The sequence below is a fragment of the Pan paniscus genome, chromosome 7, assembly GCF_029289425.2.
Source record: "Pan paniscus chromosome 7, NHGRI_mPanPan1-v2.0_pri, whole genome shotgun sequence".
NCBI lineage: Eukaryota > Metazoa > Chordata > Mammalia > Primates > Hominidae > Pan > Pan paniscus.
Window position 1 is genome coordinate 35,810,648 of NC_073256.2, and position 19,353 is coordinate 35,830,000.

Here is a 19,353-nt window from a genome sequence, read left to right on the forward strand (position 1 = left end):
ACATAGAGCAGGGAATAAAAGGGCCACAGAAAAGATGTTCACAGGCCCAAAGTCTAATTTCAAGGTTCTACCAGACATTTTAGGAAAGAAGATTACCAAAGAGTTTAACATGGGCTGTGGCATTGACACTCTAAAGGAAAATCTGCCAAGAACAGAAGGCTCAACCAACTTGGACTCAGAGAGCTTTAGCTGGGAAGACTGCCATAAAATACGGCACTCCCTCCCCCTTGCCAATCTGGTGTCTGAACCTCCATGAAGTCAGCCAGCTAGAACACTATGACATGGACCACACCTGTTTGTTTGAGGTTCAAGAGACATGTAGTCATTGCACCAGACCAACAACATTTTCCTAAAATAACAGTTTTTAAAAGGAAATGAGTAGGTTTTCAGCAAGTTGGGAATTACCTACATTCTTCCTTGTAACAACACTAAGGAACTGCAAAGTTTCATGGTTAAATAACAGTAACATGCAAGATTTGTCAACATGCTTATTTCACACAGCCTGTTTGAAGAGCAAGAGATAAGCTCCTGCTAGGCCCTTTTATGGTCTTCTAAGACTAAATAAACACCTAGGTTCACTGGCGTCACGGCCCTGTGTGCACCATAGCTGGAATGAGACCAAATAGAGAAAATCAACACCCAGAGGCCCACTCTCCTTGGCCGCAACTCAGGGCCCTCTTGATTCACAAAGGAGCAAGAAGACCACCTCCTACCCTCTAAGAGCACCAGAGCTCTCACTCTGCAGAGTAGAATATGTAGATTTTGATGGCTTGGCATGTGCCAGGACAAAGAGCTCAACAACCTGCGCCCAGTCACCAATGGCCAGGCTTGCATCAGATGTGGAGGCCTCCCCTCTATGAACACAATACCAGTTACGAGGATTTCTGCCTTCCCCAGAGCACTGGGTCTAGGGGAAAAAGCTCCATGGGTCACAGCTTAAGTTATAAGGCATTCTGATGAGTACTTGCTTGGGGAACTCTAAGAAGCTAGAATGCCTTTGAGAAAAGCAGATTTAGGGTGTCGGTTAACACGGGAAGATACAACCTCTTACCAAGCTAGAAGCATGGATATTTGTCCTGCTTTCATCAAAGTAGACAGCACTCTCAAGTGGAAATTAAAATAACAATCCTACCTTGAAAATATAAAACACCACTGAAAGGAATTAAAGACACAAGTAAATGGTAAGATACCTTGTGTTCATGCACTGGAAGACTTAATATTGTGAAGATGTCCATCCTACACAAAGCAACCACAAGGCAATCCCTATCAAAATCTCAAGGGCATTTTTTGCAGAAGTAGAAAAATTCATCCTAAAATTTACATGGATTCTCCAGGGACCCCAAATAGCAAAAAAACAATTTTGAAAAAGAACAAAGAGGACTTACACTTCATAATTTCAAAATATAGTACAAAGCCATATCTATTTTGCAGCAATCAAACAGGGTGGTACTGGAATAAAGACAGAAAAATAGGCCAATGGAATAGAGAACCCAGAAGTAAACCCTCATGTATATGGTCATATGATCCACAGCATGGGTGCCAAGACTACTTAATGGGGAAAGATTAGTCTCTTCAACAGATGGTACTGGGAAAACTAGATACCCACATGCAAAAGTAAAATAAAATAAAGACGGGTCATATCTTGTACTATATAAAAAAATTAACTCAAAATGGACTAAAGACCTAAACATAAGACCCAAAAGTATTAAACTCCTAGAAAAGAACATAAGGGACAAGCTTTATGACATTGGAGTTGGCACTGATTTATTATGTATGACAGCAAAAGCAGAAACAACAAAAGAAAATACTAGACAAATGGAACCATATCAAAATTAAAAACTTTTATACATCAAAGGACACAATCAAAAGTGAAAAAGCAACCTACAGAATGTGAGAAGCTATTAGTAAATTGCGTATCTTAGGGAAATCAAAATCAAAACCACAATGAGATGCTAACTCACAACTGTTAGGACGGCTGCTATTACAAAATGAAAGAATGAAAACATAATAAAACTAGTACTGGTGAGCACTCAGATAAATTGAAACCCTAGTGCACTGTGGATGGGGATATAAAATTATGCAACCACTGTGGAAAACAGTATGGAGGCTCTTCAGGAATTTAAAAATAGAATTCCTACATGATCCAGCAATCTCACTTCTGGATGTATGCCCAAAGGACTTGAAAGCAGAATCTCCAAGAGATACTTGCACAACCATATCCGCTGAGCATTATTCACAGCCAAGAGGTAGAAACAACCCAGATGTCCAACAAGTGATGAATGGATAAGCAAAATGTGGTATATCATTACAATTAAATATTATTCAGCCCTAAAAAGGAAGGAAATCCTGTTACATGCTATAACACAGATGAACCTTGAGGACATTAAATGACATAAGCCTGTCACAAAAAGAAAATACTGTATGATTCCACTTATATGAGGTATCTAAAGTAGTAAAATTCATAGAAACAAGAAGTAGAATGATGGTTGCCAGGGGCTGTGGTAGGTGGGAATGGGGAGTTGTTTAATGGATATAGAGTATCAGTTCTGGAGTTGAAAAGTTCCAGAGATCTATAGTACAACAATGTCAATCTACTTAACACTCCTAAACTATACCTTAAAAATGACTAAGATGGCAAACTTTATGTTATGCATTTTTTAAATCACAATGAAAAAAGAAAAGGAAAAACAATCTTAGCATTGACTGCTGCCATTTTTGCAACAAGCTCACAGAGTTGTAGTCAAAATTCTGACAATACATAATGCACACAATGATGCAACATATGTCGCTAATTTTCAAACACCTCAGTATGCCTCTCAGGATTTTGTCTGGTTTGGAAAACCACCTGACAAAATTCAGAGAGAATATAAGAAGTTCAGAGGAATGGAAAATGTTTTTCTCCTGAATTTTCTTTACATGCACTCTGCCTTAGTTAATGAAAGTGGATTAGTCAGTTAATCATTTTACCATTTTTTAAAATGAATAAGTAAACCGATTTTCTTTGTGCTCCACTAAATTAATTGACCTTCCTGGAGTGCCCACATCCCTTGGTGCTGTCCTGGCAAGGGGAATCTTTTGGTAACTCTTTCACTCATTCAACAAGCTTTTACTGAGTACTTATTATACGCCAGGCATTACACTCAGCTGCAAGAGCAGAAATGAATAAGAGTTTTTGGCCTTGAAGATTTCACACTCCCAGGACAGCTGATCTTTGTTAACCGGGTTAGAATCTTCCAGTAAATATATTTATCACCGCAGGTTACTAGCCATCTAAGATGCAATCCAAAAGTGTCACTCAGACCTCCAAGGACGAATCATTCATCTGAGCACTTTAGGATAAGAGTTGTCAGAAACTGAGAGATATCTATACAGACAATCTTCTTAAACATTTCAGTGCTAAAATTTATTTCAAGGAATTTATGATGAACAGGGAGAAGGAGGAGGTTATGAACAGGATAAAATGACATATATGTGAATAAAACAAAATAATGCATGATACATAAAATATAGCTGTGGAGAACTGAAATAAATGAGCTTTAATAAACTGACTGGTTTGGGTTGTATTTTATATTTTATTCCAAGAGAGTTAGATTAAAACTTTAACCTAGCAATGAATACAAATTACTTTATTTAAATAAAGACAATTTCAAGGATTAGGTAAAAAAAGAAATCTGAGCTTAGAGACTTAGACTACCATAAGCAAGTGTCTTATAAATAGCGATGGTGGTAAGATGATACAGGTAATAGTAATATTAGCCTGCCCAAGGCCAAAGAAAATAGCAGAATTGGTTCTAGAATCTAAGTTTTGTATTCTACGTCTGCTGTTATTTCCACCACCTTCAATTGATTCTTTTCCATCAAATGACACTTCTTCACCCACCTACCTCATAGGATTTGTGAGAAGAAATAAGATAAGTTGTCAAACAAGAGAGGAAAAAGTAAATGTTTTCTCAGCCATGGGGTCAAAAGCAAAAGGAATGGATTTGGATCTCTCTCTCTCCATGGATTATTAGTCAAAAATTTTCTGAAATAAGACAACTTGTGTTCTCTTGCTAAGTTAGTGACAAATCAGGATACATCATCTTCCTCCCATTACAGTGATATTTGCAAAATCAGAAAATCCCCTAGGTTTTTACCTTTTCTGCTTCAAAACAGTTTGTTCCTTGTTAGTTTTGTTTTGCTGTTAGTTTTGTTTTGCTGTGTGTTGCTTCTGAAAAGAAATGCTGAGTAACTCATGTTTTGCAGTCTGTGCAATGTAGGACTTAAGTGACTATATATGAGTCATGTTTATGCGCTAATTCTAGAAGGAAATCTCATCAAAAATAGAAGAACCTGTATTTCCAAGGAGACGTTATTCCACAAGATGTGGTTCAGTCTCATTTTCTTCCTTGCCCAAGGATGTGTCATATTCACAAAAAGAGTATCCAATTTTCTTTACTAAACTTGGATTTTCCTTTCTTTCATTTCAAGGCTAAAAATTCACTGCAAAAGTTAGCTTTAGTATGAGAACAAATTAGTCTGATTACATGAGTCAGACACTTTATAATAATTAACTCTATGGTTGTTAAATTTAAGTGTAATTAAGAAGAAGATTCAGTGTCATGGAAGTGTCCATTCCAGCCCAAATAATCCATAAATTCAAGATATCCTGATGAATTATGTCAAAGAACTGACTTTTAAGATATCAAGATTATAAAGCCATAATAATCATAACTGGTAAAAATGTAATTGTGGGATTTATACAGCGTCAAATTAGGACAAAGTTTAGCAAACAGACCAGGATTAAAAAATTAAAAAAAAAACAGTACGCTAAAAGACAAAACATGGTAAGAAAGATTGACAACTCAAAACTTCTGAAGAAACTTGGAACAGTGTATCAGAATCTCCTGAGACAAGATATCTGCAAGAGCTATAAATTATAACAAATTATTGGCTACATTATATAAAGAACTACAAATCAACAAGAAAACAACAAATAATCTTATAGAAAAAAGAGCAAAAATGTGAGCAGATAATTCACAGAAGAGTCAACATGAACGGCCAAGAAACACAAGCTTAACCTCACTAGTCGATCAGGTCAATGTAAAAACCACATCGAGATCCAATTCATACCAATCAGTTTGGCTCAAAGTTAAGACCAGTTAATAAATCCACATGGTTATATAAATGAAACAATACCAAAAGGTGCATAAAATGCTACAAATAAAAGCAAAGGAACAACAATGCTAAACTGCATCCAGTGGTGCTGGAGCAGAAGAAATCCCACTTTCATCCTTGTGTCCTATCCACCCCATTACCAACACCACTCTAGGTTATCACTTTTGGGCAAACGTGTTATTATTCTCCCTCCTTTGTTAAGCCAAAAGGTATTATACTATATTCACCATATTGTGTCTTGCTTTTTCTAACCTAACAATATATTTTAGCAATCTTTATCAGTACATAGGAACCTTCCACATTTCCTTTAATGGTTATAAACTAATTTAATCATACGGCTAGAGCAAAAATTATTTAGCTGGCCCCCATTCCAAGAATTAGGTTCTTGGAAAGTCACAGTTTCCAAGAAACTAATTAAAGATATTTGGGTTTCTTCTAATATTTACTATTATGAACAATGCTTCAAAAAAATAACCTTGGGGTCCAGGCATGGTGGCTTGCCTGTAATCCCAACATTTTGGGAGGCAGAGGCGGGCAGATCACTTGAGGTCAGGAGTTCAAGACCAGCCTGGCCAACATGGTGAAATACCATCTCTCCTACTACTACTACTACTACTAATAATACAAACATTATCCGGTTGTGGTGGTGGGTGTCTGTAACCCCAGCTACTTGGGAGGCTGAGGCAGGAAAATTGCTTGAACCCAGGAGGCAGAGGTTACAGTGAGCTGAGATCGCCCCACTGTACTCTAGCTTGGGCAACAGAGTGAGGCCCTGTCTCAATAAAATAAAATAAAATAATAACCTTGGGTATCAGTGTGTGTGTATGCTATTAAATCCACAGAATAAATTCTCAGAAGTGGCACTGTGGGATCAACAAAGAAGAATACCAGCGAATATCACATCAATACCAACTGTCGGGGAGTCTGTGCCGTAATGAGAACTCATATCTTGCAAGCAGGCCAATATGTCCATGCAAACACTTTAGAAAAGAATTTTCCAGAATTTAGTAAAGCTCAAATCTATATACTCTCTAGCTCATAAACTCTACTCCTAAGTAGAAACACAATATACTACAAGACATATACAGCCCACTTAACAGCTTTATTCATGACAACAAAACACAACAAACAAAAGAAAAAAAGAAAGAAAGAGGGAAGGATGAGTAATTTTTAAAACTATGGTATATTTGTGAAATGGAATACAACACAGTAGTGAAAAATGAAGGAATCAGAGCTATCAGTATCAACAGTTACTAATCTCTCTATGCCTTAGACAATTACTTAATCTCTCTGTCATACTTTCTCCATTTGTAAAGTAGAAATAATACTACTATACATAGAACTAATATTTGCTAATATTTATCAAGTTTTTAGAACAGTACCTGGCATGTAGTAACTATATACATGTTTCTTAAATGAAATGGATCACAAATACAAATGTTACCATGTTGAGTGAAAAGTCAAACTTCAGAAAACTATATACAGCATATGCAGACCAAGTACAGAGAGTATAAAAACATGCAAAACAATACCACATACTACTACAGTAAGTCCTTGCTCAACAATGCCCTTAGGTTGTAGGCAATTGCAACTTTAAGCAAAAGAACATAAAACAACACCTTTTTTTCCTCATAGCTATCACAAAATGATGTCGAGCAAAATGATGTTATTTGAGAATCTCCTGTACATCGTTTCACTCAAAGTCGCAGTTTCCAAGAACCTACTGACATTAAGTGAGGTCTTCCTATATTTAGAAATGTAGACATGCTATAATAAAGGCAAAGGAATGGCAATGCCAAACTGCAGACACTGATGCTGGAGCAAGAGACAATTTGGAAGGAACATCTGGGAAATTAACTAGCACTGGCGATGTTCATTCTTACACAGCACATGGATCCCTGGTGTTCATTCCTTTATTCTTCAAAGTCCTGTGTATGCCATAAGTGTCCCATAAGAAATAAATAACTTTTTTTCTTTTTTTCCTTCTCTACTTTGTAGGATGATTTAAGTAACTTTTATTCTAAATGAAAGATACTCAGTGGAGGAAAAGCAATAGGGTATATACTTCTGAAATAATTACAAGCAAATACAGGGAAAAACCATCCAGTCATAGACATGAAAAAGGAAAAAGCATAATTGACAAAACATACAATACAAGATATCTAGAACAATATCACAGATAGTATTTTACCGCAAAAAAGATTTTCAGATTGAGTAAAAAAATCTAAGCAAACTCAGCTTAAAAAGACAAAACATTTACATAAGAAGGTTAAAAAGAAGGGGTTAAACAGAGCTCCACCAAGCAAATTCTGACAAAGAGACAGAAACAGTGGAAATATAATCATATAAAATAGAATTCAAAGTTTAAATAATTCACAGGAAAAGGGATATGTGAAATTGACAAAAAGAATACACCAAGCAGATGTCCTTAATCATTACGTGTTAAGCAGAGTAACTTTAAAATATATAACGCAAACATGTTAGGACTTAAGGAGAAAATGTCCAATCACAATCATAACAAGAATATTTTCACATACCTCTGTCAGAATCAATTGAGCAAAGAGACCAAAATAATAAGAAATTCAATTTAGATAAATGCGAAATTTCACACCTAAATAATAGAGAATACACATTTTTCCAGACTCAAAATATTTATTAAAAATAGAATACTGTGTTTTATGATGACATACATCTTCAAAACATTCCCCAAATATGAATTCTATAGGCCATGTGCACTGAATGCAATATAAGGGACTAGAAACCAACAAATACTGATCAAAAACAAAAACATCAGTGTCCTACCTGTCTGAAATTTTTAAAACAATTAGGCCCTTTAGGCCTTTTGGTAGATTCTGGAAAGATTTTTCTTATAAAATAATTTAAAGTTGGGGGAAATTATACACATAAAGATACTACATCAAGAATTATTCATATGGCAAAAAAAGTCTAAATAATCTAAAAGCCCTTTTTAAAAAATTTGAGACAAGGTTTCATTTTGTTGCCCAAGCTAGAGTGCATGGCGCGATCATGGCTCACTGCTGCCTCAACCTCGCAGGCTCAAGCAATCCTCCAGCCTCGGCCTCCCAAGTAGCTGGGACTACAGGTGCACACCTCCATGTCCAGCTAATTTTTTAAATTGCTTTTGTGGGAATGGGGTTCTCCCTATGTTGCCCAGGCTGGTCTCAAACTCCAGGGCTCAAGCAGTCCTCTTGCCATGGCTTCACGAACTGTTGGGATTACAGGCATGAGCCACCATGCCTGGCTTAAATGCGTATTAATAAAGAAATATTTTAGTACTTTACAGTACATTCATTTGACGGACTACTGTACAATCATTTCATTGATTGTTTAAGTACCATATAGCAATGTAGCAAATCCTCGTGAGACTGGGCGAGATGACTCACACATAATTATAGCAATTTGGGAGGCCAAGGGAGGAGGACTGCTTGAGCCCAGGAATTCGAGACCAGCCTGAGCAACATAGGGAGAACTTATTCCTACAAAAACTTTGAAAAATTAAGCAATTATGGTAGCATGTGCCTGTAATCTTAGCTACTCAGGAGGATTGCTTTGCATCCGGAGTTGGAGACTGCAGTGAGCTATACTGCACTGTACTCTAGCCTGGGTAACAGAGTGAAACCCTGTTTCCTTAAAAAAAAAAAAAAAAACCTGAAAGAAAATCCCTGTGACAAGGTCAAGAAAATAACCAGAATTCAAAATATGCAACTGGAAATGGTCACTTATCAGGAGATAAAATACAAATGGTCAATCAATATATAAAAAGCTACAACTCAAGAAATCAAGATATGAAAATTAAATTAAAATAAGAAATCACTCATTATACCATCAAGGTACCAAAAGATTTTTAAAAACTAACTCTTTACTGGTGAGGGTATAAGGAATCAAGCATTCACAAATGAGAATTTATAGACATTGGTACAACCTTTCCACAATTATTTTTGACAACATGTACAAAACTTTGTGTAGGTGTTTTGACATAAAAATTATATTAAAATGCTATCTTTTAAAAAAATTAAAATATGGGCAAAGGTATAGTTACCAGGATGTTCTCCATTATTTAAAATAGTGATGAGTAATGACGATCTAAATGTCTAAAAATTAAAGAGCAGGTAGATATTATTTGATACAGCCATACTTAGGTAATACTATGCAGTGTTTTAAAAATATAAAATATAATTATTGACAGAAAAATGTCTCAATATGTATGTGAAGAAAAGTAGAATATAAGGCACATGTAATGATTCCATTTTTGTTATATATGTTTAAATAGGCTTGTGTGTGCAAACATAAAAAAATTAATATACACATTAAAATCCCAGAAGACTATTGGCCAGATATAATAACAGTGGCTATCTCTGAATGATGGCAGTTTTAGGTGATTTAATACCCTTTTGCTCTATGTTTTCCAATTTTCAATAATGAATATGCATTACTTACATATGAAAAAAGTTATCAAACTATACAGATGAGACAACAACTGAAGGAAAATTTTAAAACAGAAGAATGTTTTAAAAATGGGATGGTGGGTTTGGGTTTTTTTTTTTTTCCTTTTGTAAACTCTCTAGGATGTTCTCACATTACGTTTGTTACTTAAATACTTTAAAAATCAATAGTGAAACCACCCCTGATCTGTAAGCCTGTCATTAAGGAGAAGATGGGATTAATTCTGCCACTCTAGCTTCCCTGCCTCTCCATATTCCTTCCTGTGAGTGTAGACATGTTTCTCTAGGGAAGCCTCTTGGTGACCTTGTGTACCAAGCAAGGACTCAGTGAGTACATAGAGGAGCCGGTGCCAAACTGCCTTCAGAGTCTCCCTGACTTGCCCACTAATCACTCACTACACTATAAAAAGACCTGATGGGAGAATGAGATCCTGGCCAGCTCTCCCACCAACTGCCTGTCCACAAGGCCTGCCACCCAGCCTCTCTGGGTTTCAAGTTCTGCAACCGTGAGATGAAGGGTCTGGAAGGGGTGATCTCTATAGCAGGTTCAAACGTTTTGATTCTAGGTCCAGGTTGGAAATACAGCTGGCACTAACCAAGAGAGACCTGGAAATCCACACATGGATATCTACAAAGAGCTATAAAACCTGAAGGAGATAAAAATAAAGGGATGCTAAGCTGGCTGAAATCCTAATTTCATGTGGCTTCAGTGTTTGGGTTTCACGCACTCACTCTGTAGTCTCTATTCACATCGCTGAGCTGCCAGTAATGATTAGGGAGGCCCATCCGCTTGTATTCTTCACTAAGATCGATCAGCACCCAGCCTTGCTCTCTTTCTTCTTTATCCAGCATGGGGTTGAATGAAAAGCAGTATAACTCCTCATATTTCACTGCAAGAAAAGGTAGGATAAAGTTAAATCAAGCTTAGTCAAAACCAGAGCCAAATCTCCCCGAAAACATTCTGTCCCACCTGGAGTGCCCTGAGAGGCCATCCCAACCCCTACCCCCAGCACACTCCTGGGAGTAACCTGTGTGCAGTGGATAGGGTCCCCCACTTCCTCCCACCAATGACAAGATGACCTTGGGGTATCTGAACTCAACTTGGCAGTACCTTCTTTCCTTTTAGAACACATGGACATCTCCATTTTGTGCTTTTTTTGTTGTTGCTTTAAAAGCAAATATATTTTCCAGACCACATCAAATATGGAACATAAAAATTAAGAACACATGCATTCATTAGGCATGAAGATTCCATTTTTTTAATGCCTATCAAGCTTGGATTTGGGATGGCCTCTCAGAGGCAGACACAAGGCCCAGGCCAATTGCACATTTTGATGCTCACAGGGTTAAAAAAGAAAAATATAATAAAGTTGAAAAAACTCTGGAATATATTAAACGTTTGCATTGGAAACATCTGAACTTTAAACAACTACATAAATATTGTAATTGTGCTGCTCATTTGCATAAGATTCATAAAAAAATCAATTCATACTGCACAGCGCTGTGCTCGTGGGATGCGAATTGAAGGCTGCATCATGATGTGGCTTCTTTCAATCCTGTCGTGTTATCTCTGTCTTTATATACTGCCTTTGATGCTTGTGAAGCCCAATAGCTCCACTGTTTCCCTCTCTCCACTAAAATCTAGGATTTGATTTTCTTGCTCTGCTCTTGCCATTTAAGGGAAGTGTAGAGACCAGCGCTATCCAACAGAAATATAATGTGAGCTATGTATGTCATTTTAAATGTCCTTGTAGCCACATTAAAAAAAAGTTAAATTAATTTAACAATCTATTCTATTTAGCCCAATATATCCAAAATCATTATCCCTTCAACATGTGCATGACAGAAAACTTACTAATATTTGATACATTTTGTTTTGTGCTGTCTTTGAAATTTCACATGTATTTGGCACTTAACCGCATACCTCAGTTTGCAGTAGCACTGAACAGCTATCTGTGGCCAGTGGCTACCACCTTGGACAGTGCAGATCTAAGAATTTCTGATGATAATAAAGGATAGCTGATGCTCAGACCTTGTTTTGTTCCAGATTCTGTCGCAATTAAGTGCATTAATCCAGTTAGTAGGCAACACTGATGGTCCTCATTTTACCAACGAGAAATCTGAGGCAAACGGGAGGCACACTCCCTCCCTCAGAGTCACACAGCCAGTTACCGGAGAGTCCAGGTTTAAATGAGACATCTGGCTGCAGAAGGCCTGCTCCTAATTGTAACACACCCTCCCCAAACGCAGATCCTTCTCTCTTCTTCCTTCCTCGTTCCAGGGCCCTAATCTTCCTGTTTTTCTCCAATATACTTCTTTCTCATAGCTTTCCTAGGTCCTCCTATGTCCTTAGCATAGTGATAGTATTCAGTGTGAACAATTTAAGTTTCCTAAATACATGTATGTGTAGCCCTTTATAGAATCTTGCCACCAGCAAGAGGCTGCAGCAACACACAGGCAGCCTGACATGAAAACTCAGGTTTCAAACTTGTTTTGATTGCTATTGAGATGACTCATCTGCATGGAAGAGGAAAGATAAGGGTCATATTTTAAGCACCAGATTTCTTCATTTTTCTTGAGAGTAAGAAGCAACTGCTGTATGTCAGTGAGATAAATTATATTCTATTTCAGTCTTTCTCCATGTCATGTTTCTAGACTTCAAAACTTAGAGTACGGACTATTTGGAAAAATAACAAAATACGCACATCCAGGTGTGCTCACACACAAACCAGAGCAGACGCTTTCCGTAAAATCAATTTCTTATCATCTTAGCTAATGTTGCAGACAGCATGTGAAACCTCAGATCCTGTTCTGGGAACAGTTGGCTCAACATTGACACATCTTTTCCATCTCTAAGTACCATTTTCATGACTCAGGCTTCTGCTACCATAATGTTAACCACAAATGCAAGTTGTTTAGGATGCCAAAGGAATCTCTTGAGAAGGCCTCCGTTCCCTGAGTGAAAGAAGAGCTACTGAATATGGGGTAATAATGGCAGTTAAGTTCTCTTTGTTAAATATTTACAAATAGCTTTAAAGGTAGAAGAAGAAAAACATCCTATGACTACTGACAGTTTTCTGTGTGTGGGCTGATACCTGTTTCCACTGGGAAGAGGCAATGAAATTACCCATAAATTACAGCAAGAATAATTTATAACAGACATTAAGCAGATCACTGTTGAACTAGGAGACGTTAGGATGGGTTGACACTGAAATTATGAAATTTTCCCTTTTTTAAGGAAAAGGGTGATCAACCAATCCTTAGGCCCAATTTAAGGAAAATTGTACACGAGGGCCAGGAAAAGCCCATTTTTGTCAGCCAACAGTCATGTCAATATGGGCAAACTTCTTACCCACAGGCAAGCCCAGATACAGCCTGCAGACTCTGCCTACTCTAAGAAATCGAAAAGCGCCACTAGCACAGATGAAAGTTTTACTGAATTGTTCCCATGTCATAATTTTCTGTTCTTTTTGTTCTCTACTTTTACCAAATATTTAGCAGAATGTTTAGCAACTAGCTGGGAGGCAAGCTTAAAAAAAAAAAAATCCTAGGGCTTGACAATCTTTTTTTTTTTTTTTTTTTTTTTTTGCTTACAGACCTTTTAATAATATATTGATGAATTATAGTTTCATATATTTCTGGGGTAAAAAGTGTTGCTATGATTTTTTTTTTTTTTTTTTTTTTTTTTTCAGACCGAGTCTCGCTCTGTCGCCCAGGCTGGAGTGCAGTGGCGCGATCTCGGCTCACTGCAAGCTCCGCCTCCCGGGTTCACGCCATTCTCCTGCCTCAGCCTCCGGAGTAGCTGGGACTACAGGCGCCCGCCACCACGCCCGGCTAATTTTTTGCATTTTTTTTTAGTAGAGACGGGGTTTCACTGTGTTAGCCAAGATGGTCTCGATCTCCTGACCTTGTGATCTGCCCGCCTCGGCTTCCCAAAGTGCTGGGATCACAGGCGTGAGCCACCGCGCCCGGTCAAAAAGTGATGTTATGATTTTTGACTACAATGTGGAATCATTAATTCAAGCTAATTAACATATACATTGCCTCAAGTATTTAACATTTTTTGTAATGAGAACATCTGAAATTTAAGCGTTTCGAAATGTGCACTACTGAACTATTACCTATACTCAACACACTGTGCAATAGATTTCAAAATAATGAGACTTATTCCTCCTGCCTGAGGCTTTGCACCCTTTGACCATCATCTCCCCATGTCCCCCACCCCCAGCCTCTGGTAACCACCATTCTACTCTCTGCTTCTATGAGTTTAACTGTCATAGATCCCACATGTAAGTGAGAACATATGGTATTTGTTATGTTTGGCTTTTTTCACTCAGCATAATGCTCTCTAATTCCATCCATGTTGTTACAAATAACACAATGTCTTCCTTTTTAAGGCTGAATAGCATTCCATTATTTGTATATACCATGTTTTCTTTATCTCTTCATCCAATGATGGATACTTAAGTTGATTCCACAACTTGGCTACTGTGAATAGTGCTGCAACAAAAATGTGAGAGCAGACGTTTCTTTAACTTACCGATTTCAATCTTTCCAGTAAGCACTCAAAAGTGGGATTGTGGAATCATACGATAATTCTATTTTTTGTTTGTTGTGGAACCTCCATCTGTTTTCCATAATGGCTGTACTAATTTACATTCCCACCAACAGTGCATAAGCATTCTCTTTCCTCCCCACCCTTGCCAAAGCTTTGTTATCTTCCATCTTTTTGGTAAAGGTCATTCTAACAGTTGTGAGGCGATACCTCACTGTGGTTTTAATTTGCATCTCCCTAATGATTATTGACGTTGAGCGTTTGTTCATGTATCTGTTAGCCATCTATGTCTTCTTTTGAGTAATGTCTCTTGAGTTCCCTTGTCCTTTTCTTAATCAGAGTACTTGTTTTTTTTCCTATAGAGTTGTTTGAGTTCCTGACATATTTTGGGTATTAATCCTTTATCAGGTATATGGCTTCCAAGTCTTTTCTTCCATTTCCTTTGTTATGCAGAAGCTTCTTATATTTTAGACAAATCTTTAATATTTACAGAATCTGAACAGAGAGAAAATATTTGCCCACTCTAGGAAGGTCATATCCCTCACCTGATTTTCTACCCACTCTTAAAACAGGCATGTTAAAAGCTCCACTGGCTTTTCCCATCACAGTCTAAGCCAGCATATCCAACTAAAACATCTTTTGCTGTTAGTGACCAGCAGCTTTCAGCAGGAAGTGCAACGAAGGCCTCACCCTAAGGGGCCCCATTACACAAGAGCTCCTCCAATAAGAAGCAAATACTCAAAATGCCTTTGGACTGTGGGAGTAAACTGAATGTGCACCTTTAATTTTTAAAAAACATTCAGAAAAAGTTAATGTGGAAATCTTGGTATTTACAGTATCATATATTATCTAATTAAATCATATAACCAATGAAACAGGAGTCCAGCTTTAATGTTTTTCTACCCAGAAAGCAAAATGATAATTTCTAAAATACTACACGAAATGAAGGATGAGTAACAGTTTGGCTGTTTCTAGGAAGACCAAATCAGTGTTTCAGTTGAAAGCATGAGCTCAACACAAACACAGAGATCCATGTTTTGGCTGATCTTATTCTAGCACCGGTGTTCACTGTGCTCCCCTTAACCTAGGGAAGCCTATGGCACTACAGTGAAGCTCAGTCTCTATTGCTCTCCTTGGCTCCTTCACTCTCAGATAACCCCACTTCCTACTTCCCATAGAAAATGCAAGACATCAGGTACAAACTCTCAACTGGGAACCACCAGGTGAATAAATGGGGCTGCATCCGTATACAACCTTTGCTCCTTCTCTCCCATATAAAGGAAAGGGTGCTCCTTCTGCCAAATAAGGGAGAGATGTGGGTACAACAAAACATTAGGGAAGGAAAGAAAATAACCTAGCTTGTTCCCTAGGTATCAAGTTAAAGGTTATAAAAACAGAATATTTAGGATAAATATAAGGAGTAATTGCCTCTCATTACAGACTAACTGAGAGAAGCAATAAATAATGTAATATTAAAATCAAAAGTATTTTAAAAATGAAAAGAAAAAACAAACATGAATCAGCATCAGCAGAATGTGAAGGGTGGGAAAGGGAAGGGAAAACTTACCAACAGTCATCAGGACACAGAGATGTGAGCATTTTTTTTAATAACCAAAGTAACTACTGAAAGCTAAATGGCATCAAACATTATGCTGAATTCAGGCAACTTAAAATAACTGTAGTTGAGGCCGGGCGCGGTGGCTCACGCCTGTAATCCCAGCACTTTGGGAGGCCGAGGCGGGTGGATCATGAGGTCAGGAGGTCGAGACCATCCTGGTGAACACGGTGAAACCCTGTCTCTACTAAAAATACAAAAAATTAACCGGGCGTGGTGGCGGGTGCCTGTAGTCCCAGCTACTCGGGAGGTTGAGGCAGAAGAATGGCATGAACCCGGGAGGTGGAGCTTGCAGTGAGCCGAGATCGCGCCACTGCACTCCAGCCTGGATGACAGAGCGAGACTCCATCTCAAAACAAACAAACAAACAAACAAACAAAAAACTGTAGCTGAAAAACCATTTAGAGTGGGGTGAGAAGATAATACAGCTATTACTGGATTTTGCATATTTAAAATAAAAATAAGGGTGCCTCATCTTATCTGTTTGTTTTAAGCAAACAAGTGTTGAAATTAAATATGAGGACTGTTAAAGCTAACACAGTGGAAAAGGGCTGCTACGCTCTGATAAAAAAGAAATTACCACTGCAAAAATTGCTTAAACATCAATGACTTATATAAGGAATATAAAAAGTTACCAATAAAGCAAATGAGACTACTTCAATCATGAGATTTTTTCTAAAATAAAAAAATATCCCAAAGAACTGGGGACTAAAATACTGAAAAGAAACTAGTTTAGGAAAAGGGGGAAAATAAACAAAAGAAATTATTTAAGTGTTGAAGTACCCACAAACACTAAAGAGGGAAAGATAATTGATACAAAAATAAACAGCAGGAGGCAAATTGGAGGGAAGAGAGGAGAGAGGACATGGGAAAAGCTGAAGGCCTCTGAGAAACGGGTCTTTTCATCAGAAAAGTTCAATCCTTATTAATACATTAGATCTACAAGGTTAACTGATCTCATTTGAGCCACAACCCTTATTTTAACCTAACTTAGTTCTTTACCAAGAATGAAACAGCTTCCTGCATTTGGACATGTTGTGTTTTGCCTGAGATCTTCTACAGTCTGTGACCAAATTGTTATCAATCTTTATTCACACAAAAAGCAAACCAATAAAGTCTCTAATTTTTTAATAATTTGATTTACCTTATACCAGAAATCCTAACTCAGTAAAGAGATAATCTCGACATTTATTTTAAGTTGCCTGAATTCAGCAGAATGTCTGAAGCAATTTCCCTTTCAATAGTTACACCGGTTCTAAAACACCTCACACCCCTGTGTCCCTCTGCTAACAGCTGGAAACTTTTCTCTTCCCTTCCCACCCTTCGCATTCTGCTGATGCTAAGGTTTGGGGTTTTTTTTTTTTTCTATTTTTAAAGTACTTTTGATTTTAATATTAAATTACGACAGCTTTGAAAATATCTCCTTCAGAGACCTTGACTTAAATGAATTCCCAAACATTTCTTCTTATGTAAAAAACAACTGTTTTGTCCTCCATAGCAGCGGTCCACAACCTTTTTGGTACCAGGGACCAGCTTTGTGGAAGACAATTTTTCTGTGGATAGGGGTGTGGTTGGGGGATAGTTTCAGGATGAAACTCTTCCACCTCAGATCATCAGGAGCACACAACCTAGATCCCTCGCATGTATGGTTCACAATAGAGTTCAGTCTCCTAAGACAATTAATGCCACCAGTGATCTCACAGGAGGTAGAGCTCACGCTTGCACGCCCGCCACTCACCTCCTGCTGTGCTGTGCTGCCCGCTTCCTAACCCGCCATAGACTGGTACCTGTCTGCGGCCCAGGGGTTGGGGACCCCTGCTCTGTAGAACCTTACAGTTAGCTGGGTGTCCATAAATAAACTGAAAATATGTGAACTTTGTTGGTGACTAACCAGAATATCAAGAGAGCTATATTTTACTACTAGAATTCAAAGTACACCTCCCTCACCAACCACACACACACCCTTATTCTCATACCCTTAAAGGCAGTGGACGGTGTCTTTTGTAAAATATCTTCAGGTGGTTCTGAAAGACCACCCCATCCCCCAGTTGAAGGCCACTGTTTCATGTCTAACCCCTTCCACATTTCCCCATCTCCCTCCAGAGTCAAAGTCCTGCTTCCAAAGTTACAGCCTATAATATGCCCTAATGTTAGCATTGCCTTTAACATTACACTGTGAACTGCTTGTGATCTGTTTCACCTTCCCACACTTATTAAAGCACTACATTTTAGGCAAACTGGCATTTCTAATGCCCATGTTTCAAAATGCTGGTGATTCTTTTTAACTCCTCTTAGGTGATGGCTTTGATTCAATGAATGACTATGATTTCTTTTAGAAAAGGTAGCCAGTCAGATCTCTGTCTACATCTAATACCTAACTCCCAAAACTTCATCTTTTAAGGAAAAAGTATCTCTTTTCGAAAATGAGGGAACACAGTAATTTCCCCCTCAGCGATCCTCACGGCGAGAGTCCTGGCACTCGCTATCTCTGGGCCATGACCCTCCTGGTCCCTGTGATTCACTCATCCAGCTGCTCTGCCCTTTCCCAGTTCGCCGGACTATTCCTAAATCCCATTAATCCGCTCAGAGCACATTTATCGCCTAGTACTTCCATTAATCAGTGACACAGAAACTGTTAGCACAGAATTCTCCTCACATTATCTGCTGCGTGCAACCTAATGTGCATCTTCCCAGAACTTCTGTTCCGATTTCAGTGCACCCTCCAAAAAGTTCAACTGCTTTTCTGGCTTACTCTGCCTTTCTTTTAACACACTTGGATGAAAAAGCCTCAACCAACTTCCTTTAAAGGGTAACAGTGCAAAGTAAAAATTACCAGATTTTGACAGCTCCCTGGCATCATTTCCATTTAGTAACTTTAGCTCTTAGCTACCTACAAAGAATATGGACAAATCATAAGAAACTTAGGATCCAACCAAATGCCTTGAAAAGTTTATAATTGAACTTCTTGTCCTGAATCAAAAAGCAGTTGGCAAAGTAATTATCAGCACACATCTTATCTCCTTTATTAACTACTTCTGGGTAGCACAACTTCTATATAAATGATCTCTTTTCACTGTATTCTTCCAAGAAACGTAGAGTATAGTAGAGTATATTTCTTTTTTTTTTTTTTGAAACAGAGTCTCGTTCTGTCGCCCAGGCTGGAGTGCAGTGGCAACATCTCAGCTCTCTGCAACCTTCGCCTCCCAGGTTCACGCCATCCTCCTGCCTCAGCCTCCCAAGTAGCTGGGACTACAGGCGCACACTGCCACGCCCAGCTAATTTTTTGTATTTTTAGTAGAGACGGGGTTTCACCGTCTTAGCCAGGATGGTCTCAATCTCCTGACTTTGCAATCCGCCTGCCTCAGCCTCCCAAAGTGCTGGGATTACAGATGTGAGCCACCGCGTCAGGCCGAGTATATTTCTTTTAAGGAAAACAACACCACAACTCACACAAGCCACACAGAGAGGCAAGAAACACTTCTGTAGAAGCGAACAGTAAGCTATAAATCCGAAGAGCCCAAGATGACGGCTGGAACAAGATAGCAATGGCAAGAACATATTTT

The 19,353-nt window shown here is 38.2% G+C and overlaps 1 protein-coding gene across 2 annotated transcripts in view; it reads right to left on the reverse strand.

Moving 5' to 3' along the window:
* The window catches only part of MTMR7 (myotubularin related protein 7), a 116,409-nt gene that overhangs the window by 54,193 nt on the left and 42,863 nt on the right, over nt 1-19,353 (reverse strand). For both annotated transcript variants that reach the window (XM_003823654.6, XM_008977323.4), the window contains one exon: nt 10,353-10,510. In XM_003823654.6, the coding sequence (XP_003823702.3) occupies nt 10,353-10,510 (158 nt within the window). The remainder of the gene's footprint in view (nt 1-10,352; nt 10,511-19,353) is intronic.